We start from the raw sequence: 24,966 nt of genomic DNA on the forward strand, positions 1-24,966 counted from the left end.
CTTTAGTTCCAGCCCCACCGAGCTCTGTTGTGGCTGAGGGGCTGCTCAGCTCAGCCTTTGCCTCTCTGCGATATTTATCAATGCATGAGCACTAGGGACTCCCACAGAAACGCTGAAAATAGGAGCCTGAAAATTGCCAGTGGCAAACGCGGTGTTGTGGGGCAGGCAGGGAAATGTCCCTTCGCGCTGCCTGCGGGGCTGAGCCCGGTTTCCCTGCCTCTTTTGCTCCAGCAAGCCCACAGTCTCTGCTGCAAACGTTCAGCTAATTTTAGTGATACAGTTGTTATTTCTCAGCTGATTTGATGCTCTGCAGAGCAGACAGCTTCCTTGATGAGTTATCTCCCATCCAAACTCCCTTTCTGATTGCCTCCCTCCGGAGGTCACGGACAAGGGCAAACTCTCCAGTGCCTCTAATCAGAAACGGTGGGGAAAGGGAGAGGGAGAGAAATGGCAGGGGACACTGAAACCTCCCGAGCTGACCACCCAGCAGCATCCCTTTGTGCACCCGAGCCACGGCGCGGGGTGCCGCTATGCAGCATTTCACCTTCCAGACCCGGCTGCAAAGGCGCTCCAGGGAGACAGGGCATGAGCGAGGCCAGCCAGCCCAGCCAGCAGCGTCCTGCCAGGTCAGGAGGGGATACACGCTGCTAATGTGATGATCTCAGCTCAAGAGGGAGACAGAGGGGTGGAGCGTGAAGCGCTCTGACTGCTGCGAGCAGGCCTGGGAAAACAGACGGATCCAGCCTGCTCCCCCGAGGCTGTGCAGGGCACAGATTAGTCCTCCAGAGGGCTGAATTGAAGGAATTAGGGGAGGGTCGGCGTGGTCTGCTGGGGAAATGAGTGGAAAGTTTTTGAATTGTGGTCGTGCTGGTGGGGCTGCTCCCCCCCCGGACTATAAAGAGGTCACCTGCCCTTGGCTGCAAGGGCTGTGCCGCAGGGGCAGGAGTTGAATGCACAGGGCATGGAGTGGTGCCACGAGTGGTGAGCACAGAGCCCCGCTCCCTGGGGGCTCCCACCACACGTGGGGGGCTGCAGGGCACTGGGCTGCCCCTCGGTCACTGCCGGCACAGACAGCCGTGGCTGAACCCAGGGACACAGGCAGGCAGGGCAGACTCCACCCCTGAGCTGGCTCTGGCAGCCATCGAGCCCTGCATAATCTCAGGCATCATGGCAGAGACCAGGGCAGCCTGCACAGACCTCTCCAAGATGATGTATACACCAGAGACACGAGCCACCAGCCAGCCACTTCTGTCTCTAAGTGACTTGGTCCTTAGGGCTGTAGGATTCAAGGGAGTAGCTCAGTTTTGGACAGTAAATTCAGCTCTTCTTGTAAAAGGAGAGCCCAAATGTTTGCATTGAAGGGCTCTGCAGAGTCAGGAGAAACAGCAAGCTCCCTGGAGAAGCACACTTCAAGCTAAATTATTCCTGACCTAACTAGAGTGGTTTCAGGATGGATAGAGCTGGTTCTCAGCATCCACGGAGCACCTGATGAGACTTAGCTCGGTGGCTGCCTCCATTTTGCAACAGAGGAAGCCCAGCCATGGGCTGGTGAGAGCATCCACCCCACTGGGGAAGAGGGGTAGATTCTGGCCGTGTCCTAGTCCCTCTTTCTGGCTGTTCCTGCCCTTCAAAACCCAGGTGAGACATTTCCCTCTGGCCGACAGAGACAAAGCAGATGGCGCAGGGCAGAGTGCGCAGGGGACTGGGCAAACGTCCCCTTGTCCATCAGTAATACTGAGCGTTTCTCTTTTTTTTTCCCCGCAGACATGTAGAGTTGTTTTTGTATGATTCACTTGATCTTTCCTCTCCAAGCAGCCGTACCATCGTGCTGCCACTGCAGCCCAGTTTCCCGTCTCCCAAGCAGAGCTGCTCTGCCTTTAAACGACTCCTTTCTCACGCCTCCCCGCACAGGCAAACAGGACTGTCCTTCGCCTCTGCCTCCCGCCAGCGACTCTGCTTCTACCTGCCCTCCCATCCCTGTCCCCCTCCCCATGGGATGCCCACGGCCCCTCTGCCCCTTCGCTCCCATCCCCTCGCTGCCCGGAGCACGCGAAGGGGGAGTCTCACCGCTCGGTAGGTTTTCTTCTGCCCGGCATGTTTGGGTGCTTTGCCTGGCTCCGACGAGCTCTCCACATGCATCGAGTATATGATGTCAAAGAAATCTTCCACCACCGCCACGCGTTTCAGAGAGATGCCCTCGGGCTCCGACAGTCCATCTGCCCCCTACAACAGTGCAGGCAAGTTGAGTTAGTGTCAGCGATGGGTGACAGGGGTGACAAGATTGGCCCGGGGCTAATGCGGTTGGAGGGGGCAGAGTCGCAGTGTTCCAGCTCCGGGCTGCCTTGGGCATGGGGGATGTGGGGGATAAATTAAACAGTGCTCCAGGGAGGATCTTGCTGTAGCCAGGGCAGTGGCGGCTGCTGCTGTTGTGCTGCTAAAGCTGCCAGTGAAATTGGGCCAGGAACAAAAAAAAAGGGAAGAGTCCAGAGTGGAGTCACAACCAATGAAGAAATTCAATTTTCATAATTTAGGATGATTTTGCTAGGCAGGGAACAGGCAGAGGAAGCTCTTTGGACCTGCACATGGTACTAAACCACCCTGTGAAGCCCCACAACCCTCGCTGGCTGCCATCCCCACGAACATGGATCAACCGGCAGGACAAGGTTTCACTGCGATGCCAGGATACGGCCCCTAAAGGAAGGAGACAGAATCGCCCTCCTTCCCTGCACTGACCTTTCCAAGGCACCCTCCCTCTCTCGCATACGCAGAGCAGCTGAGCGCTGGCAGCAGCAGCACAGCTCTTTGTGTGTTAGGATGTGCCGGAGAGCAGGAGGCAGTAATTCTGCCACACGGCAGTGGTGACAGACTGGTGGGAGTGGGAAGTGTGGGGAGCAGTGCTCCTCCGAGCTGACTGGCACCGTCAGTGTCAGCTCACACTGGCAGGGTGCGCCGCGGGAAGGGGAGGCAGCCTTTGGTACCCGGCAGCTGCTAACGGTGCTCCAGCACAGAGCGCCAGAGCCGGGAGTGCTAATGGAGACAATCGGAGGCTGCTGTAATGGCAGGGGGTACTGAAAAAGGGCCAGGCTTTGAGAGGTCGCTTAGCTTTTTCCTTGAAAAAATGCCATTGTTGCATAGACAGCTGCATATATACATAAATATATGTATTATATACACATATACATACATATATATACACACAATGCGTCCCTTTGAGGCCCGCTTTCCAAATAGGTATGCTTGGATGCCGTCTGGCTGGTACACACCAGGCTGGTGAGCAGCAACCTGCACATCTCAATGACCTGCAAACTATCTTTTTTTCACGTGCATTCAGGCATCTGTGAATGCAGGCGGAGGCTGGCAGAGGTCTGCAGGCAAAGGGAACACCCACTCCTCTACCCTTCATTTTTTGTTGTTATTGGAGGTTGGGCTCTTGTGTATCTTACACGGTCTATAGATTGAATAAATGCTGTTCTTAAGCCACCAGTCAAGGGACTCTCAAAAATCAATCATTTAGAGGGACCGCCTCCTGTTAGACTATTTTCTTGGGGAAGCAGGCTTTAATGTAAAGCGTTGCCTATTAAAGTTGGCTCCTCACCCCAATTTCGGAAAAGAGACTGCCTTACTGGGCATGGACTACAGTGGGACAGGGCGGTGCGATCACCCAGGACACGGGCACAAGGATTTTCCAATACAAACCACCTCTGCCTTCCCCAGGGAGCCCTGAGCCGTATATAAAGGTGGCTGTAACAAAGAGAATATTGAGAATGAACACAAGGGGCAGGGTGGCAGTGCTGCTGTGGTGAGGGTCGGGAAACTTCCCCCCGCGGGAGTGTCTTTGAGGAATATAGATCTAATTTTTTCTGTCACCATTCAGGGAGTTTCGCTTTAATCGAGGGCATGGGTATTCCCCTGCCAAGGAGGAACGGGCATTAGGAGGCTTCCTACTGACCAATAATCCTCAGAGCAAGGTTGAAATGAGGATAATTACAGAAACAGGACAAAGAAAAATGCATCAGGAGAAAAGCACAGTCAGATGCAACAAGAGCAGCCCTCAAAATTAAGGTTGTAACCAACCCCATGCGCAAATCACTATTTCCAGGGCCATCTCAAGCAACTAAAACCCTCCTCCCTGCATGGCCAGCGGTTCCCTATTTCCTCGTCGGTTTCAGAATGAATGCAGTTAAGGTAACCTCAGGGTCTGGGCATCACTACAGCCTCTCTGCACCTCCAGCGCTGCCTTCTCCACCCTGGCTGAACGCCGGAGCTGCCTCCTCAACATCCCATTCCCTGCAGCGACCCTCCCCTGATTCTTTGCATCTCTCCATCCCCTCATCAGCCTTGTGACTTCTCTCCCCGTGATGATTATTTAGCTCTGGGAAGTAGGTGAGATGCATGCGGTATCAAAGCCACTGGATATAAGAAGCTGTATCAAGTCAGTGCTTCTAGGATTACAGTGGTTTATATCTGGCAATATAACCAAATGTTGACCTAGGATTTAAGAGGACACACACACTATAGCCTACCTCTCAGAGGGGCCCACGCCCCTCTGGTTCCTCCTTCCACACCCCGTATTGCTCACGAGTATTCAAGGCATGAGTCAGAGCCCATAATATCTCAGAACGGCTTAAAAACCCTAAGGTTTAAAAAGCAATAAAAATTAATTTGGGAAGAAGGATGGGAATAAGGGATGCTTTTACCCCCTCCTGATGCCAGGGCTTTATGGGAAGTCACCTGCCCCCAAAATGAGTAAAAGATTTCAGGAGCAAAAGCTCAGCCTTGAGATAAGCATTTGGGAACGGGCGGCATTTCAGGTGCTGAGGAGAGGAAGTCCCTTTCCCACCTTACAGGCATCCTCCTTTTCCCTACATTTGCCCAGCATTAGTTTGTCTCCCCCTTTTCCAGTCTCTCCTTATCCATCCCTGCGTATCCCATCCCACAAATCTCGCCCCCGCCACGTTCTCCTGCCTCCTCCCCACCTTCCCAGCATCGTCAGTGCTCTCCCTCCTCTCCTCCAGGTTCCCCATCAGGTCTTTTTCCTCCCCAGCTGCCCTTTGTTTTTCCCATCTCCTCTAGTCCCACATTTTTTCGCTTGCCTCCTCCTCACACCTCACCAGCCCCCGTAGCCCCCTTCCCCACCGCAGCAGCCCCCCGCAGCCACCCCCTCCAGCCTCTTCCATGGCCCCAGTGCCCGGGTCCCTCCCGCGCCTCCCCGGCTCCATCTTGCCCACCCAGCGCCCTCACCTCCCGTTCTCCCGCAGCCACCTCCTGCTCTCGGGCAACCGGGCTCTATTTATAGCCGAGGGCCGTGCCGGGAGGGGGCCGCTTCGGGCCGGGGTCACCTCACCGCGCAGGGGTGACCCTCATCACCGAGGCCAGCGTGCCCGGTGAAGAGGCGACAGCCATTTCAGGCAGAAGAAGATGCCCTGGGGCGAGGCACCAGGATGGGCTGCGCCACCGCAGGCGTGGGGACCGGCCATGGCGCTGCCAGCGCTCGCCTGCCCAGCCCCTGCCCCGGCATCTTTGTTCTCGGCAGCCGCCCTCCCTCCTGCCCGCCGGAGGGCCCGCTCGACCCCCGGGGCCCGCTCCCCCGGCCCGCCCTCCGCAGAGCAGCCCTCGCCGCTCCCCGGGGCCAGGGCCTCAGGGCGGGGGCGGCCCGGCTCGGCGTGAGGGGACGGGGACGGGGCCCGGTCAGCCCCCGTACGGCGGCGGGGCCCGGTGACATCTGCCGCGGCGGCGGGGAGGGAGGGAGGGAAGGGGGGAGGCCGCCCCCCCCCCGCCCGGCCCGGGCTGAGGCCCCGCCGGCAGGTAGCGGGGTAACCATGGCAACCGGCGGGGCCGCGCGCTGCCGGCGGTAATCCGCTCCCCCGGGCCGGGCCGGGCCCGCCGCCGCCGCCTCCTCACGCCCGCAGGGCCCCGACCGGACACGGGCAGGGCCCCGACACGGCTGCAGGCACCCCAGGGTGTGGGCTGGCCCCGGGGACCGGGCAGGCTCCCGCCGCCCCAGGCGCCGGCTGTCCCGCCTGCTCCCTGCCGCTCTCCTGGCAGCCCTGCCATGGCTCCCACATGGACCTGCCCTGCCTTGGAGCCCCACAGCGGCACCCGCACGCCTCCATGGCCGGCCTCCCCCCACCCAGCCGGCTCCTTCCCCCTCCCAGCCACCCAGGCCCCTGCCTCCATTCCTCAGCTGCCCGGCCTGCGTGTGAAAACTGTCACAACCGGAGGGATTCGCAGCTAAACTACGGCACTGACAAGCAAACTGGGTTTTCTGCAGGGCAGCAGGTCTGCGGCTGGCAGCTGCCATCCGATCCCCTCCGCGGTGACCTCCATCCACCCTGAGACCCTGCGAGCTGCCACCGCCCTGGCGCGAAACCAGACTCCCAGCCCGGGGCAGCTCCACGGAGAGGCCAAGGGACGAGCAGCAGGCCCCACGCACAGGGCTCCCCGTCCCTGCGAGCCCTTCCCTGCCTCAGATTTTCTGATTTAGGAGAATCTGGGGGGATTTCATCTGCACTGCAAGCCAGGGAGACAGCTGTCCAAAGCCTGTGTGCTCCTCTTCAGATTAACTGGGGTGGGCACTGCTGGAAGACCCAGTACCTGCCTGGGCTGGGCTCAAACGCCTGGAAGGTCCTGGCTCTGCCCTGGCACCGGCTGGCAGGGACAATCTCTGCCTCCTCCAGCAGGGCTGGCAGCTCCCCTGGGGCCTGGGAAGCTGCCCCTGCTTCGCTGCTCCACAGAAAAGTTGCCCCTTCCAGAAGGGGGGACGCGGGAGGGCCATTGGGTAGGGGGTGCTGGAGCAGGAGAAGGATGGGAGGGAGCGCCGACCGCTTCCCCATCTGCTGTGTTCAACGGTAGATAAAATGCTCCCCTGGCCTTTGCGCGAGGGGCCGATACCAGCCGAATTCAGCTTCCTGTGAGTCAAAAGCCGCTTCCTGCCAGCAGAGCCCTGCCTGATAATGGCTGCACTCTGTTCCCTGGCCGGGGAGCAGACCCTCTGCCCTCACCTCTTCTTGCATCTCCCACATGAAAGCGTTCATCTCCCTATCTCCCAACCACAGCATCTCCCCCCCCCAGTATGTTAAACATTAATTTCCCACTGCTGTCTGGAAGGGCTGCTGTCACCCTCATCCCCGGGCCACCCGAACGGGAGGTTTGGGGCCAGCTGTATCGAGCTGCCCCTCAAGGTCACCTCCCCTGCATGCAGGAGAGACGCAGCGTGGTTCACTCTGTTGGCGTTCCTGCTGCCCGCCAGCAGCGAGGCACGGCCGCCTTCCCCCAGACGGGTCAGGATCAGGGTTCCCCAGTCCCACACTGGAGCGAGCCACCCCACGGCACGACTGCGTGTTCCCCAGCCCTTGCCTGGCAGCGCTATCTCTGCAGCAATCAGCTGTCCCTCACCCGCACTGACAACCCTCGGTGGTTCCCTCTGCCGCATGCGCAAAGGTGCCGTCACATACCTGTTCTGAGATCAGCAAACTTGGGTTTGTGTTTTACCTGGAGCACTCTGCTCTCTTTTCTCCTTAAGGCGCCTTTCTAATTTCTACAACTTGTGTTTTGTTCTAAGGAAATGTCTGTTCTTTAGAAAAAAATTATCAGCTGTGACGAGGAGCCAACGTGCACAGGACAAAGCAGTCAGACAGAAACTGCGACATGCAGCAAGGGATGAAATGCTGCCGTGCCGTCAGAGACACCCCTGTCAGAGACATCCCCGTCAGGTGCTTCAGAGACGATACCTCGAGTCCATCTCCCCGGCAGCCCACGGCCTCCCTGGCTGCGTCCCGCACCCAGCGCCGTGGTACCACTGGCAGACAGAGCAGCGAGCACAGGCAGCACAGCCCACCTCTGCAACTACTCCTTCTGCACAGGCCTCAGTACCAAAACCGACGTTTTATTTCAATATGGACTCTTACAACTTTTGATCAAGAAACTGTTCTTGGTACTTCTCATCTCTGGGAAGTCAGTCCTTGATTGGCTTCTATATTTAGACTTCTCCAGGGCTTTAGGAAGTTCACTCCTCATGGTATTTAGGTGTAGGATGAAAGCAGCTTTTGCGGGGGATATGTTAAACCACAGCAGGCTCCCTCTGCTAATGCTGCGAGGAGAAAGAAGAGCTAAATTCCTCGAACTTCCCTCTTCCTCTTGTCCCTCATGCCACGGGCACAGTGCGTGCCTTAGAAATAGGCACTGGGGAAATGCTAGGCTGAGAACAATACCAGATGTATTTCTCATAATAAAAAGAACCCATCAGAAGAATATGGGAAATAGTCTCCTTTACAGATTTTGCTCTTTTTTCTCCTGGAAATATTTTGCTGGGAAATTTTTCTGATCATTTCTGGTTGAAAACTGGGGGGAAAGCGGTTGCTGAAATGTTGATGATGTTTTCTCTGCGCTAAGCATTTATGTCATTTCCCGGGAACCACCAAGCAAACATGAAGTCCCATCCTGCGCTTCCAGCTACAGTCCTACTTACTGCAGTAAAACCAGCCCCGGCTCTGCTGATCAGCCGAGCTTCACTCCAGCCCAGGAGACTTCATTTCTCCAGGGGAAACCAAAGCACAAAGAATAAGTCATTTTCCCAAAGCTACGCGTTGACTCAGGCCAGGAGCCGGTGGACCGGTGTGCCCAAGGCCCCGGCCACCAGCCTGCGCTGGGTGCATTTGCATTGTTTCTCTACCCAGAACTGTACACAATACTTTTTTTTTTTTTTTTGCAAAGTAAATACTTCCTTGTGAGGGGGAGCTGGGCGCATTATTTTTAGACGGCAAACAAAGCTGAGGTGTATGTCTTTCAGTGGGGGGACAGGCGCCTCTTAGGAGCGAGCTGCTCTTTCAGCAGCCGCAGCTGAGCTGTCGGGATGGGTCCAGGCCTTTGCTCTGACCTCGACTTATTCCTCTCCCGGCTCCCAGCCCTGGGAATGAAAACACGGCGGCCTGGGAGGGGCGAGCCTGGAAATGGCAGCCCTCTCTCCAGCTGCGGAGAGGGCCCAGGTGGGCTTTGCTGCGGGGCTGCCTTGCCGGCTGGTGCCAAGGGGAGGTGGGTGAACGCAGGATCTGGTGGATGGAGAACGGGGTGCTGCTCTCCATCCCAGACCGGGAGAAGCCCAGCAGGCAGAGAGGTTTGCTCGGATGCCTACTCCGCCTGGGAGGCAGAGGACATTTTGCACCACGCAGGAGAGCAGAGCTGCCTCCCCGCGAGCAGCGGGCTGCCTACCGGCAAGAGCCACAGGATCTGGCACGCAGAGGCAAGCGCAGCGCTCCCCAATAAACGTGACCCCGCGCCCGGCTGCCAGGAAGGAGCGGGGAGCCGGCACTGCCCTGCCTGCGGGTTACAGGGCAGGCGAGAAGGATGTTTGAAAGGTAACAAAATACTGGGGGTTGTGGATCCCCCTCATCAGGGAATTTACAGACTGTCTCTTACACTGTCAGAGCACCATTTCTCTTGGTTTTGGTGAGAAAGGCTGAACATCTGACTGACCTGCCCAGAAAATCGCTTCCCTGGGGCCACCGTCTTCCCACCCATCAACTGGGGACCATGGCACTGCTCGGCTCTGCAGCATGCCACCGGCGCAGGAGAAGTGTCACACAGTGGCTTGCCACCAGGGACGGTACCACGGACATTATTATTTGGGGATTATTATAACGTTGCAGTATTTTTTACTGTTTTGAAATAGGTGGAGTTAAAATGTGAGGTTTTGTGGGTTGGTTTTTTTTTGTAATAAATCTGTAAAGATGGCTAGCTATTGCTTAATATCATTTGAACCTTGTTTTAGGTGATTTGTGGGGGGGAAGCTGCAGGGGTGGGAAAAAGGGGGGAAACTGGTACACTGCATTTATAATTAGAAGAGGGTTAATATTCCATAGCATCTTGAGAGAAATCTAAAACTAGAAATGTAAAAGATATTGAAAATATACAGCTATAACGCAAACTCAAACATGTTTAGAGCTGGCTCTTTCTTGAAGTAACTTATCAGCGTGAGCCATCTCCCCAGCACTGAGGCACTAATCTAATAAAGATCACTACCAAAGCAAAATCTTTCAAGTTGGAGGGGGACGAGGCACTGTAACAAGTGATGAGGTTACCTGTCACAGCAAGGTGACCCCTCTCTTCCTGGGAATAGACCCAGCAGCGTTAGGGCAGCCGTGCAGCATCATCGCACCTACAGCGAGGACACGGGGATGTCAAAATGAAACTAAGTAGGAGGCGGCACAGAGCAGCAGCGGCAGTTCAGCTCGTCAACGGCAAGCAAAATTATGTAAAATAAGTTACAAATGATGCTACAGTGAATCAAGGTCAGGCTGGGCTGAGAGGCTGAGCCCTGGATGCCTGGCATCCCAGTGTCAGCTCCCTGTTCCCTGGCAATTCTGAGTATGTGGGCCACAGTTGGAGACTCCCACAGGAACAGCAAGATGTGCCTCTAGGAAAACGCTGACAGCTCAGCAGCCGTTCGTGGGGGGTAAAGCGCCTGCACGCCCTCCCTTCCCCAAATCCAGCCTCCTCACCAGGTAAGGGCAAGGCAGGACTTGAGCCCTGCCAAGCTGCGATGGCTTCAGCACAGCCCGTCCGTGGTGCCGGAGCCTGGAAATGCCGATCTCCCGCTTTACCCCACCACGTCGCTCGCTGCTGCTGCTCCCCATGAGCGCGCGTTGGGTTCAAAAATACGGCGCCTTAAATGCGGACGGTGCTGAACCACGACGGTCAGGCTGGACTCCATCACCCCCTTTCCCAACGTGGGAACCCAGCAAAACACATGGCAGGTGCCCTCGGTGAGTGCAGGCGCTTACTGTTGTCCCTGCGCGCGTTTATTCTGGGCTGCACACGCGGCTCTGTAAGGGTGGGGGGGTCCTACAGAGGGAACTGGGGGGGCATGGGGGAGAGATGTCGATGGAAATCTGTTAGACCTCTCCCTGCATTCAGGTACCCCCCCCCCATATTCTGGATGTTTCCAACGTAAGCACACAAGGTGGACCCCAACTCTCCAAAATCTGAGCTCTGACTTGTAAATGATGCCCAGGAAGGATTCCCCATTAACCGGGGATGGCCAAATGGATTTTTTTGAGCTCCTGACTGAGACTACACGTGGGGGGAGCAGACGTCAAGTGTGTCGTTTAACGCTCCATCGTGGTAATCCATCCACAGAGACCCCTCTCTCAGGTCTGACACAGGCCAACAACATCCCATCACATCTGGTCTAAGAGCTACATCACGGCAGGTTGGACACATGGGTCCCACCGAGCTGCTTCACATCTGGGTCCCCCTGCTTTTCTGTGAGTCTGTGTCTCCAAACAGGGATGCTACTGGGAGCTGAAGAAAGGGAGGGCAAACCAAACGGGGCAGGGAAGCCAGACAATTAATATAACCTGCCCTCTGCGTGAGGAATAAATTGGCAGCTGACAGGTTATAATCTGCGCAAGCAGGATCTTCGCAGGAGAGGTGAAGGCTCCATTGGGGGCCAATTGGATGGTTAATTAGGAGGACAAAGCAGAGGATTCGTGAAAGTGTTTATGAAACTGTGCTTGGCAAGGGAGCCTCTGAGAAACGCTCACCAGAGAGGAGCTGCTTTTGGTTAGGAGGAGGAAACATGAGGGTGAAACAGCAGAACCGAGCACCGAGAGAGAAAATAGCAATGCAAATGTCCGTAAGAGGGACGGGGGATTCCCAAGTGCGGTGCAGGGGAGTTCAGGGAAGGACCCTATGACATCTAATTTTTCTAGAAATACATGGGCCGTGTCCTCCCTCTTCCTCCTCCCTCCCTGGTCCCCACCCCTGTGACCAAAAAAAGCCGGGGCAGCACGGAGCAGCCTCTGGAGGTAGCTGGCAGGCAGCCGCCACCGCCAGCCAATCCGTGCTCCGTTCCCCGTGCAGAGAAGGGCACGAGGAAAGCAATTAAACCGAAGCTTTGATTAGGACTCACAGATGACTGCTTGTGTTAGAAATGCCTGAGCTTCTTTAAGCGTTTTGGCGGTGGCTGGAGCCGGCCTGATCCCCCATCCCCTCCTCAGCGCGTTGCTGCTGCAGCAGGAGCGTGACTGATGCTCTCTGTCCCACACACGGCTCCGAGAGCTCAGAGGTAGGAACCAGTTGCTAAGAGACAGGACTGTACTTTCCAGCCCACATCCAGACCTTTGTCACCAGCTCAAGGGCTTTCTGCTGGATCAAAACGCCCAGCGCAGGTGAGCGGGAGCAGACAGGCCTCCTCCCAACCTGGCAGAGATGCCTGGTCCCGGCTCAAGGAGCCGCACAACCAGCATCCAAACCACTGATGGGAATGATAAATGTGAGCGTGTCCCCAAGGGACCAGCTCCCCTGGGCTGGCTGCTTGTCCCAGTGCTGTGAGACTGCAAACTGGAACGCCCTGTGGGTAACTGGGCACCTCTGCAAACGGTACTTGCAGCATCGAAACCCAGAAGGTTTGGGATGTCTCGGCAGCATGGATGAGTAGATGACTCAGGGTTTGCTTTGAGGTCACTCCTTCAAATGCAAGCCAAGCCAGGAGTCCCAAAGTTTATTCTCCTTTTTTTTTTTGGGGGGGTGCCTGATCACACATCATTCTTTAGCCCACAGATTCCCATAACACAGACCCATCACCGTCTCTGGCAAGCAGAAAGCCCAAACTCTGATTCACGGAGACTGAGTTACCCCGTCTCCCCCAGAATATCCCCTCCCTCTCGGCGAGGAACGGTCCATCCTGAGCCACCAGCATCGCCTCTGCCTGTGTGTGGGAAGGGAAACGCGTCCCTCTGGGCTGCTGAGCCGAAGCAGAGCAAAGGACAGAGAGAAACCATTCACACAGCATCTCGCCTTCCCACCTGTCATTCCATGAGAGGCCCCGTACCGCACTGGCAAGACACAACCACCCTCCGCTTAACTCCGCTGCCTTCATCTCAGACACGCAGGGAAGAAGCCCTTACGCCAAACCTCTGCTCTTACTGTCTGCTCCCATGTACACGCACACGCAGTCTGCAGCTATTTCTCCTGAAATAAATTGCTGCTCTTTGGCACCCGCCATAAAAGTGGAAGTCAGCAGCATTCCAACAAAGACGATGATTTTGGCCAACAGGTACCTGCCTTCGCTACAATCAGCTAATTAAACCAGGCACCGAAACTCAGGGGTGGCTTTGGCCCATCTTGATGCAATTCTTTAGAGGCGGGCACAGCTGATATAAGATCAGGGGAACATAACTGCTAATTTGCACTAAAGAAAGAGATATGAACGTGCGTTCCCCTGTCACAGCAATGCGGACGAGGTTTTGGGAAGCCAGAGCATCCGTGCGGGCCGGGTGAACGGACACCGCATCGATGCTCCTCTGCGCCTCCGTGGTTTCCCCGCCATTTGTTTGTCCAAAATGTAGTTCACAGACTGCTCATGTCAGGCCTAACGTAAGAGCAGACTGTAGAAATGCTATTAGCAGGAGGTTATTGCTGAGAATGCTTTGGACAAAGAGATTCATGAGAAAGTCCTCACTGAAAGGAGCGTGGCCACCTCTCCGGGGCTCTGTGGCTCTCCTTAGTCAGCGACCGAATTCCCCTGGTCAGAGCGAACCCCTCTGAGTCACGGCCCGTGAGGAGAGCTGAGAACAGCCCACACACCGCTCTTACAGACGATCCCCTCAGCTCCTCCATCATTCAGGGCCCTGAGGGCTTGGACCCCTCTTCCTTTGCAAAGGCAGGACATAACCTGAAGAGTCAGAACAACGGCCCCTCATCAGACCTGGATTTCCTTCCATTTTAGATGCATTTAACAAGGCCTTGCAGAGCTGTGCTTCATTTGTTTGCTTTTTTACCTTCTTCAGAGCAATACCCGCCAAGAACCACCAATCTGAAAGCAATTGTGGGGTGAGGGAGATAACTTCCGGATGGAAGTTACCCAAAAAAAGCTGTTCCTCTCGGATCAGCAGTGCCGTCGGTGTTTCTGGACTCATGTAGGATGTACAGTGTAGATGGTAGAGAGAAATTATTCTTTTAGAAACCATTCAGTCAGACATGTATCAGGGGACTGGGCCCAGGAGGAGCAGTGGGATGTGGGACCTTTGCTGATATGACTCCAGGTCTTGCAAGCGCTGGTGACCATGGCAGGGGGGTTGGAACTAGGTGATCTTTAAGGTCCCTTCCAACCCGAACCATTCTATGATTCTATGATTCTACGTCCAGAGCCAGTCCCCGAGGCTGAGGCTGTCTGGGGATGGTGGTGTCTCCCGCTGGAGCTGCACCATGTGCGCTCTACCACCATACCAACAACCACGGTGGGGCTGCCTTATAATCAGGCTTGGAGCCTTGGCAGAAAAAAAAGGAAGGACTGAATTAGATGCTGTTTTCCCCCCTTATCCCTAGAAGCGGTTTCAGCAGGCTGTCCCAGAGGGGTGCGAGTGGGCAGGAGCTGGAAACGGGCTCTGCTGCCAACTCTCCTGCTCCCAGCTGGGTGAGGAACTTCATTCTGCCAGTCTGCGTAACTGCAGATCATCAGAGCTCTTTAAATTCACCTTGCTGAGGTGCTGGAGGCTTTTGCTGCTGCCTGGTGAGCTTAAGCCAGCTCTCAGGCCCAGAGGACTGGGTATCACTGCTGTGACTCTTACCACGAGCAGCTTCGGAAATAAAAACTGCTCCTGACGTGGTGCAGACTTGGAGCTGAATCTGGAAGGGATATCGACGTAGCAGATTTTCTCTAGATGGGGCTGGATGGGACCGCGCACCTGGGCCAGCATCGTGCCAGTCTCCTAAGTGCACATTTCAGCGTAAACCTGCCATCGGTTCAGCTCCTTGGAAAAGCCGGTGCTGCCCCACATGCTCGGGGGTGGGCTATTTCATAGCAGGTGAAGGCTCTGTATGCTCTAAGTAAGGCTTGTGCTATAGAAGTAATAGACAATTTCTCAGATAATACCCTCAGGCCCATTTGCCTTGTCTAAGGCTCTTCTGAACAGGCTTGATTTATTTTTTTTTTATCACTTGAAGTCCACAGAAAGTCTAAGTGGTTATTCACATAGTGAAAACCTTCTGTTGACTAATGTTCTTAGAGGTTATAGATGTGCAGCTTTTTTGGGGCACTGAATATGGGCACTGAAGGGTACTTGTACCAGGAAAAATGTAGCCTCTATTAGCTGTTGGAGCAGCATCTTTCCAACATGCCTGGCTTCTCAGCTCAAGCGTTCTGCCACTGAGCTGTGCTGTCCTAAGGCCTGGCACCGCGGCTTTCGCATCACAGCACTCCCTGTCTCTGGAGCTAAAACGTATTTAGGGATAGGCTGTACTGTGAGATTTATCCGGTGTCCCCTGTGATGCTGTTCCTGCTGTCAGTGAAAGGCCTCCATCCATTTTGCTTTTTGGTCTCGTCAATTCTTTTTACAGCGCTCCCCCTGCGATAGTACCTTTGCTCGGGTGAGTTTCACCAGGCACAACTGTGAAATAATTTTGAACATCTGGCTCCGGGGGAGCCAGCACAGGTGAACTGTACTTGTACAACACCAACCCACCCGCCCAAATGTCCTCAGCCTTTCAGTAACGCCCACAGGAACCCCAGAACCTCGTGCCAGCTCTGCCGGGGACAGGGATGGAGCAGGAAAGACAAATCAAAAGCGCTGCAGAGCCTACCCAATCCCCCAGCCTCCGCACAGTTCCCGAAGGGCCCGTCTGACGCCAGGCTTTCCCCCTGCCGCATCCCGCAGCCCTCCAGCCTCCATCACGGGCTGCCAGGATGAATCTGTCCTGCGAGCCTGGCCACCGCTCCGGAGTTGTGACAAGCTCCCACCAGGCACGGGTGAAGTACGGCATCGATGTAGAGAGGACACGTAACCTCTCCCCGCGGACAATGCCCGATCCCGAGTCTGAGGCTGACCCTCCCCTGCACACCCTGCTGCTGCTACAGCCAAACCCAGCCACAGCGCCCCTTGTCACCAGCGCCCCTTGTCACCAGCGCCCCTCATCACCAACACGCTGCCCATTTCCCCACGCCTGCCAGTGTGTCTCCATCTCACTCCACATTTGTATGAGAAAGACTGTCTAAATGATGCTAAATGCTTAGGACAAGAGGGACACGAGACTATAATGAACCGCATCTTAGCACCTTGTCACGAACAGATTCTCCCACAGTTCTTAGCAAATCTGGGGAGAAGGGAGAGGGGTTGCGCATCCAGTGCCGGGGTTTGGTCCAGTCTGTAGATAAGGAGGTGTTTTACACCTTAGCCCCCGTTACCCATGTGAAAGAAGGGCAGACCTGGACACTTTGGGCTGTATCCATTGTCTGTGCTGCAGTAGCACACAAAGATATACCCTGCTCCTCCTCCTCCTCCTCCTCGGCACAGCCTAAATGCGTTTTTTTCCAACACCTTGTCCTAAAGGATGCAGCATCCAGCCCACACCTGAATAGGGCTGTCAGACAACAATGTCCTACACTGCTAAACCTCATGTGTTTATCTGCGGAGGGGTTTTTTAATTGTATGTGTTAAATGTCCAGCATCTTTGGGATGTTCATCTGGGAAAAAGAAATCTGAACAGTCTCTGTGCCAGACATCCGTCCGCACTGCTGTTCCTATTCCCAGTGCATTCTTTGAGAAGACCACCATCTGCTCTGACCACCACCTAAGGCAGATGCCCCCTTCTCAGTGCACAGTCCCAGCTCTCAAGCCACCCAAATCTGATTAGGCCTGTTCTGATGAGAGGCCTGGAGGAGGGCAAGGGAAAGTTACTCAGGAGAGAAAATAATAACCACATGTTAATTATGTTTTCGCTACAGATGCGCAGAAAATGCACAAACCAGCTCAGGATGCGTTAAGCCAAAAGGAAAATCTCTACCGTGCTGCTGCAGGGGGGGTTATTATTTTTTGCATTTGGGATAATTTTTAATATTTTTTTTTTCCAGAGGATGAGTGGCCCCAGCCCTGTCAGGGGAAGGAAAGATCTTATCCCCACTGCTGCCCTCTACACGCTCTTTACCACCTCTCTTCTAGCTTTCACTCCTGGTACCTCCGATTTCCTGTAGTGACCTGCAGATACAGCAGAGCAGTGCGCACCCCCTGCCTCCCCCCCCCCTCCCCGGTGATGCACCCCGCCTGGGTGCTGTGCTTTGCCTGTCTCTTCAACTGTGGGACAGTCCCGAGCACGCTGCTCCTCCCGCAGATGTGCTCCGAGAAGGACGAGCGGACAGGAGGAGCGGGATCAGGTTGCTGAAGAGCAGAGCCAGGAGAAAGCAACCGAAATGCCACTCCAGAAGTATTTGGGAAAAGCAGCTAAACAGGCATTAAACCACCATACACGCTTTACTGTCGAGCAAAAGGCTCGTATCAGCTTCAGGAATTATTTGACTCCATGCATGAGAGAAATGAAATACACCCACAAACCCAGCCCAAACCACCGAGGACGAGGGGAGCACTGAATTATCAGGAGCTGAAGAAAATCCCTGACAAGTTATCTCTAAATTTGAGAGCCACTTTCAGGCAAAACCAAAAGGCAGCAACTGCATCCATCTGAAACTGTCCACGGGATTCCTGGCAGAGAGGGGCATGGTGGGCTGGGGAGGGCCGGGACAGAGGCAACAACTTCTACAGACCCAGCACCAGAGGATTTGGGGGAGCGGGATGACTGGTGTTCCCTACAGCCAGTGGCTCTGCAAAGCGCTCCCAGCCCAAACGTCCGGCAGGCGCCGCAGGCGCTGGGAAATAAGCGGTATTGCCCCTTGGAAAATTCAGTTGTCCCCCGAGGGCATGCCTGCTTTTTGTTTGTTGGTTTCACAGGAGCCTGGGTGTATCTCCTATCTGTAGCCTGCAGGGACTCTGCCACGGAAGATGCGGGGGCCTAGACACGCTCCTTTGCTGAAACTTCATCTGTGCGGAAGCCCTTTGGGAATACGCGGGCTTGCGCCGGCCTCGTTGAGCTGCTGACCCTAGGGACCCCCTCCCGGACAAAGGGGAGGGGGCGTCTAGCTAGCGGCAGGGTCGAGGGATTCTGGCTCGGCCTCTCTGGGGTACCATGACTCTGCAGCATTTGGAAGATCTGGGATAGAGTCGCCGGCTAGATGGAGAGGACCCGGGGGAAGTGTGATAGCTGCGGAACGGGGGTACCGCTCCTCATCCGCCCTCGGCAGGGGCTCTTTGGTGGTGTGTGTGGGGGGGAAGCGGGAGAGGAGGGCTGCAAAGAGGTCTCAAAAAAAAAAAAAAAATTGCGAAGAATTTTTTTGGGGCATGGCATGGGGGAGGGGGGCTGCAAGGGGAGAAAGAAAGGCGCCTCTGAGCACCACGAAGGGAAAGGGAGAAATAATGACCCTTCCCCCTCCCCCCAATAATAAGGCAGACCAGATGGGAGGTAAATAGTGCGTTTAGAAGCATTTGCCACAGATGGGCTGCCCTCAATGGAAGCATCCTCCAGCCACATCAATGCTGGAGTCTGTGTGTGCACAGAAAACACTGCACCCTTTAGAGCAGCGGCAGCAGCAGCAGCAGCGGGGAGAGGAGGGGAGGGACGGGGAGGGGAAAAAAAAGGGGGGGAGAAAAAAAAAAAAAAAATCCCTCCCGGAGCCCTTCTGTGCCCGCTGGCCCGGAGCGGTCCCCCGGCGAGGCGGCGGGCCGGCCGTGTCCCCTGTCCCGTCTCCCCCCGCCTCCCACCCCCCCACCCCCCGCACCGGACAGCGGGACCGGGGGAGCGCCGCCGCGCCGGGCGCACCCCTGCGCACAGGGCCGGGGGGGGGGGGGGGGGGGGGGGGCGCGAAAGTTGCGCGTTTCCCTGCGCGCCGGGGAGCGGAGCGCGCTCGGGACGGGAACAATGGGGGCGGCGGGGCAGCCCCGGGCGGCGGCGGGGCGGAGGAGGGAGGGAGGGAAGGAGGGAGGGAGGGAGGCGGCCGGTGCGCCCCGCGCCGCCGGCCCGGCGGGGCGCCGAACAATGAGGCTCCGGCGGGGGAGTTTCCCGGGACGGCGGCCCGCGGGTGTGTGTGGGGGGGCTGCCCTAATCCGGGCTTTGCCGCTGCCCGCACCCCCCCTCACCCCCCCACCTCCAGGGCACCGGCTGCAGCGGCCGCGCCGGGGCGGGCAGCGCCGCGGGACGGCGGGGCCGGGCGAGCCGCAGCGGGCCGGGCTGGCTCCGCTCCGCTCGGCGCGGCGGCCGGGCGGGCAGGGCGCGGCGGCGGCGGGGGGGGGGGGAAAGGGGGGTGCCGGCGCCCCCTCCCCGCCGCTCTCTGCCCTTGACTGCAGACCTGTCCCCGGCCGTGGGGCGGATGGGAAATGCCGGGCGAACGTGATCGGACGGGGCGGGGGGGTGGGGGGGTGGGGGGAAAGGGGGCGGCGGGGCCCGCACCGGGCGGCGGCGCGGCCCCCCCGCGGGGGCAGGTGCACGGCGGCGGGCGCGGGGCACCGCCACCCCCCGCCATCAGCGCCGGCAGCGCCCGGGGACGGCGGCCGCACCGGATGGGACGGGGACAGGGATGGGGATGGAGCGGGGGTGGGGGTCGGCGGAAGGTGCGAGGCTCCGGGCGGGCGCCTCTCCCCATCCGCATCCCGGGCGGGTCGGGGCGGCGGGGGCGCGGCGGGTGCCCCGGGGAGCGGCGGGGGCTGCGGGAGCGGCCGGGCCCCGCGTCGCGCCCCGCATGGGGCATGCGCGCTCCCGGCGGCCGGCGGCGGGGCTGGGCCGCCCGGTGCTGACGGGACAGGGCCGGAGCGGCGGTGGCGGTGGCGGGGACAGGGGCCCCGGGGATGCCCGCCCCCGCCCCGGGGCAACCCCCCCCACCCCACCCCCCCGCCCGCACCCCTGGGGAGGACAGACAGACACGGACAGGCAGGCAGACAGACAGACACAGAGCCCCCCGGGGCACGGAGCGCACTAACCGTTCCCGTTTTCACCGGCACATATACCACCACTTGACCCATCTTCGTCGCCTCCCTGGTGCCGTTTCCCAGGCGGAAGCCCTTGGACCGGACCCAGAACTGGAACTTGCCTTTCTCCCCCCCGCCGGAGCCGCCGCCGGAGCCGGATCCCCCCTGCAGCACCTCGGCGATGCGCTGGTACTTGCTCCGGGTCACCGTCTTGGTTTTGGCCGAGTCCCCGTAGGTGCGCAGGCACCAGTCCCGGAACTGCCGCCCCAGCTCGCTGTCCCCGGGGCGGCTCCCCCGCAGCAGCAGCGGCGGCTTCGGCATCGCCCGGTCGGCGGCGGCGGCGGCGACGGCGGCGGCGGCGGCAGTAGCGGCGGCGGCGGCGGCCCCGCGCCCTGTCCCGGAGCGGGCGGAGGGGCAGCCGGGGCGGCGCGGTGAGCCCGGCTGGCGCTGACGCGGCCCGGGACGGTCTGCGGGGGCGACGGCCCGGGATGGAGCGGGGAAAGGAGGAGGGAACCGGGGGAGGGGAGGGGGGGGGTGGCCGGGGGGCTCGGACAGCGACCCGGCGAGCCGGGCGGAGGGAGGCACCGGCGGCGCCAGCAGCAGCAGCAGCCGCTCCTGTCACAGGATCACAGGCGGCTCCGGCTCGTCCCCCCTCCCTCCCTCCCTCCGCCCGCCCGCCCGCCCGTCCCTGCCTCCTCCGCCCCCCTCCGGCCGCCTCCTCCTCTCAGCGGGATCCCACCTGTTAGAGCGGCCGCTCCGACGACGACGGGCCCCCCCCCCCCACTACACACAACCCCCCTCCCCCGGGCCAGCCCGCTCCGGGGTCGCCGTTCCCCCCCCTCCCCGCCTCCCTCGTGCTCCGCGCCGGCCGCCCACCGCTTCCCGCAGCGCCGCCGGTGGGATGCGCTCGGCCGGTCCCCCCCCCCCCGCTCCCCGCTCCCCGGGCCGGACGGCCCGGGGAGCGGGGAGCGGGGGGGGGGGGACCGGCCGAAGCGGGGGGAAGCGGGTCCAGGTGCCGGTCCCAGACAAAGGGCCGGCGGGGCGCGGGCGCACGTGTGCGGCGGGACGGGCCGGCGGGGGCGGAGGCGGGCACCTGCCGAGCCGCCGCAGAGCCGGGGAGGAGCCGCGGGGGCAGCGGTAACCGTGGTGGTGAAGAAGGGGGGTGGTGGTGGTGGGGTGTATTCCACCGCCCCGCCGGGAACGGCCTGGAACGAACGGGACGGAGCCGGGATAACCGGGATCGCCCCGCAGCGCCCTCGACCGGGGCTGAACGTAGCGGCTGGGATTTGTCCCGCCGGACCGGGAGAGCCGCACCCCGCCCCGAGCCCGGCCCCGGGGCAGCACCGGAGAGGGAGACAAAGGCCGGACCCCGGCCCCGGTGCCTCGCTCCGCTCCCCCGCAACCGCCCCCACCCTCTGCGCCTGATCCCTGGGCAGGAGCCGGGAGAGCATCCTCCCTGTTGTCCCGGCGGGGGGGCTGCGGCCGGGCAGCTGTCCCGCGGCGTGACCGAGCCCCGCCACTGCAGCGGGGGGCAAAGAGGTGGGGGGAGCTCGGGCCACGGTCCCGCTTCTCCATCTCCGAGGGGTCTGTGGTGGTGGGCGGTCACAGCTGGCCCGGGGGGCGACATGGGGCAGCCCGTCCCAGTCGGCAGCTGTGGCTCTGTGGCTCTGTGTCTCCCCGGCAGTCACACGCATGTGCCGTGGTGGTGCCACGCATGTGTTCCCTGTTTATCGGTGCCATGGATGTGCTCCATGCCCACCCAGCAGTGCCACACGTGTGCTCCTGGTCTGTCCATCAATGCCACACATGTGGTCCCTGTCTGTCCATTGGTGCCACGTGTGTGCTCCATTCCCACCCAGCGGTGCCACATGTACGCTCGTGGTCTGTCCTTCAATGCCATGCATGTGGTCCCCAACTATCCATTAGTGCCATGCGTGTGCTCCTGGTCTGTCCATTGGTGCCATATGTGTGCTCCATGCCCACCCAGCAGTGCCACACATGTTGTCCCAGTCTGTCCATTGGTGACACATTGTGTGCTTCATGCCCACCCAGCAGTGCCACGTGTGTGCTCCCTGTCTGTCCGTCAATGCCACGCATGTGGTCTCAGTGTGTCCATCAGTGCCATACATGTGGTCCCTGTCTGTCCATTAGTGCCGTGCGTGTGCTCCTGGTCTGTCCATCAATGCCACATCTATGCTCCATGCCCACCCAACGGTGCCACATGTGTGCTCCTGGTCTGTCCATCAGTGCCATGCATGTGGTCCCAGTCTGTCCACTGGTGCCATATGTGTGCTCCCTGTCCATCAGTGCCACACATGCTCCCAGTCTGTCCACTAATGCCATACATGTGGTCCCCATCTGTCCATTAGTGCCATGTGTGTGCTCCTGGTCTGTCCATTGGTGCCACATGTATGCTCCATGCCCACCCAGCAGTGCCACGCATGTGGTCCCAGTCTGTCCATCGGTGCCACATATGTGCTTCGTGCCCACCCGGCAGTGCCACGCGTGTGGTCCCAGTTTGCCCATCAGTGCCACGCATGTCCTCCATACCTGCTCAGCGGTGCCACACGTGTGCTCCATGCCTTCCCCACAGTGCCACGTGTGTGCTCCATGCCCACCTGGCAGTGCCACACGCCTGCTCCATGCTGGTTGAGGGCATGGCAGCGGTGCGTACTGAGGGCTGCCTGCATTGTCAGCAGCAATAGGGCCAGCGTGAGGACATAGGAGCAGGAGCTGGGAGCCTGTGGGAACCTGGAAGAGGAATTTGATGTGTCAGGGAGTTGTCTGAGGCTGGTGCTGGAGGTGCAGGGCATGGTGGTGGCAGAGCCAGCCTGCACACAGGCGGCCATAGTGCCGCAAGTCCGGGGCTGGTGGCAGGAGAGCAGGTGAGGGCACTTCACTGGCCAAAGGGCAGTTTTTGTCACTGCCTCTCACCCTGTGCCAGCCACACTGTGCCCATCTGACAGATCCCCAAGGTGGGAATTGAATGCTGTAGGAACTGAGCCATGGGTTAGCCATGCCAGAGAGGGTATGGTGAAAACAGGGGATGTCAGTGACACTGGAGCATTGAAATTGATTATTGAAATGCGCCATCGTAAATCATATTGACCCTTTCTACCCCACTGGATCTCTGGGCACTGCTCAAAAAATTCCCAGTGTAACCATCCAGCTTGCACTGGACCCAATATGATGCTGATGGAGAGGGACCTGGGGAGCGCAGAAGGTCTTCCTTCTTTTGGGTTTTTACCAAGTAATACAGGATGCCTACAGGAACTTGCTAGTGCACTGCAGTATTTTTGCTGACCACTAAAAAGAAGACGGACATCCTTTCAAGCCTCAGTCAGCCATGGAAGCACAGCTTTCCCAGGGCACTGCTGCAAGGAGCAGCTGGGGGAGATGGAAATGGCAGAAAAGAGAAGGATGTTCTGCACAGTTGGGGTCTGGTGGGCAACTTTCTCCCAAAGGCTTTGCGGATGAAGTCAGGCTCAGCTCTTAGCCTGCTACAGCATGTGGGCATCCCACCTGCACGGCACGAAGCAGTGACCAGCTGAACTCAGTGTCCAGAACTGGCTGGCACTGGGGTGGCCGTAGGGTTGGGTGGGATTTCCTATGAGAACTCTGTGAATAGGCTTTGTAGGAGCTGTGGTGGAAGTTGGCTGTCCAGGAGTGCCAGGGAAGCACTCGGCACTGGAGTCCAGCTGCTCTGCAGGAGATGTTGAGTGAGGAAGACAGTAAAAGGACACTTCACTTCTGCTGAGGAGTTGCTCTAGCGAGGGGTGGTGCTGCCTTCTTCGTCATGATCAGACCTCCCCCGTCTGAGGTTATCACTGAATTCCCCAAATTCCCCACCTTGCTGTTCAACCGCTCAGGAGCCACGGGAAAAGGGAATGTCCTCCCACACCACTGCAGGCATGGACAGAAGTCTTCTCCTACCTTAGCCCACCCACTTGAAGCTGAGGTAGGAGATTGCATGTCCATTGAACCTGGATATTTTCATAGGAACAGCACCAATTTGGGTTTTATCACTGCTGTGTTGGTCGTGATGACCATCAAACGTTAGCTCCATCAGTGCAAAGCAGAGTGATAAGCATTACATTTTCCTTAATGATGAATAGACAGTCCGCCTTGGCACGAGTGACACTTTGCAGAGTAAGGCATCAGCTGAAGGATGTGAGTCTGTCCCAGAAAAGGGGAAGGAACCAGCGGAGGGGGCTGAGGGAGGAGTGAGGGGCCATGCATGGTGGTCGGTCGGTCACAAGACTCCCTGAGCCTGCTCACAGACAGCAGTTTGTTTGGGTGGACGCATAGTTGGCTTGGGGCGAGCCAGTTGCTCCAGCCAAATGGTGGGGTTGGCTGACGGAAGGAAAGGACTTCAGCAGTCTTCTCTCCAGCAGTGACTGTTCTCTGTAGAAAATTGCTGGAAACCGTGCTATTTCCAGTGAATGACCTTAGTTCGGGGTACAGCAGTCGCTGGGCTTGATGTCCTTGTCTCCTGGTCCTCTAGCTGTGGCGAGCCATGTCCTGCAAGCCTTTCCTTTGACTGGGTCTCTGCTGTCCTCCACCTGGTTTGATTTATTAATCGTTGCAGTTAAATGTTTTGTCTGCTCTTTGATGTGAGTAGCTGAATCTGTCTAGTCCTTCTATGAAGAGGGTTTGGGGGTCCACCTAGAAAGCGGTACAGAGGGTCACTCTCTGGGGAGAATGGACAGGAGTTTCCCCAGCTCGGGCAGGCAAGGCCAGCCAAACCAAGAACTGTTATCCCTGGCATGAGGATTTTGGGAAGACCACTCACGCGGGGGCTGAGTGTTCAGGTCAATATTTTAGGTCCCAATCCAGCACGGATTCAACGAGGGTTTAACTTGCACTGCATGAGCGATCTCGTGACACGCCAGATTATAATGCATGATATTGAGGCCGCTCTTGTCCTTATAGATAAGGCGGGGGAAAAAGTGGAAGTGTTTGGTGGTGCTCACCTTAAACTGTCAGTTCTGGATGACAGATACTGGGTGGCGTACAGCGCAGGGCGTCTGCTGCAGGTTTTTTTATAGACGGAACGAACAAGTGGTAACTCCAGGTCCATTGCTAGTTATATTATATAAATAAAAGTTGTTCTTAGTAACTTTCAACAAATGTAAACTAGACATTAGTTCTCTTTGTAACGTTTTTTTCAGGTAGGGGTACT

General features: G+C 58.1%; 1 protein-coding gene across 1 annotated transcript in view; it reads right to left on the bottom strand.

Annotated features, from left to right (window-relative positions):
• The window catches only part of NOL4L (nucleolar protein 4 like), a 66,731-nt gene extending 46,447 nt beyond the window's left edge, over positions 1-20,284 (bottom strand). The window contains exons 1-2 of the mRNA XM_074604948.1: positions 19,797-20,284; positions 2,068-2,223 (exon numbers count right to left, since the gene is read on the bottom strand). Coding sequence (XP_074461049.1) covers positions 2,068-2,223; positions 19,797-20,105 — 465 coding nt within the window. The 5' untranslated portion in view covers positions 20,106-20,284. The remainder of the gene's footprint in view (positions 1-2,067; positions 2,224-19,796) is intronic.
• Positions 20,285-24,966: the final 4,682 nt, after the last annotated feature.

Source organism: Larus michahellis, chromosome 12 (assembly GCF_964199755.1).
Source record: "Larus michahellis chromosome 12, bLarMic1.1, whole genome shotgun sequence".
Taxonomy (NCBI): Eukaryota; Metazoa; Chordata; class Aves; order Charadriiformes; family Laridae; genus Larus; species Larus michahellis.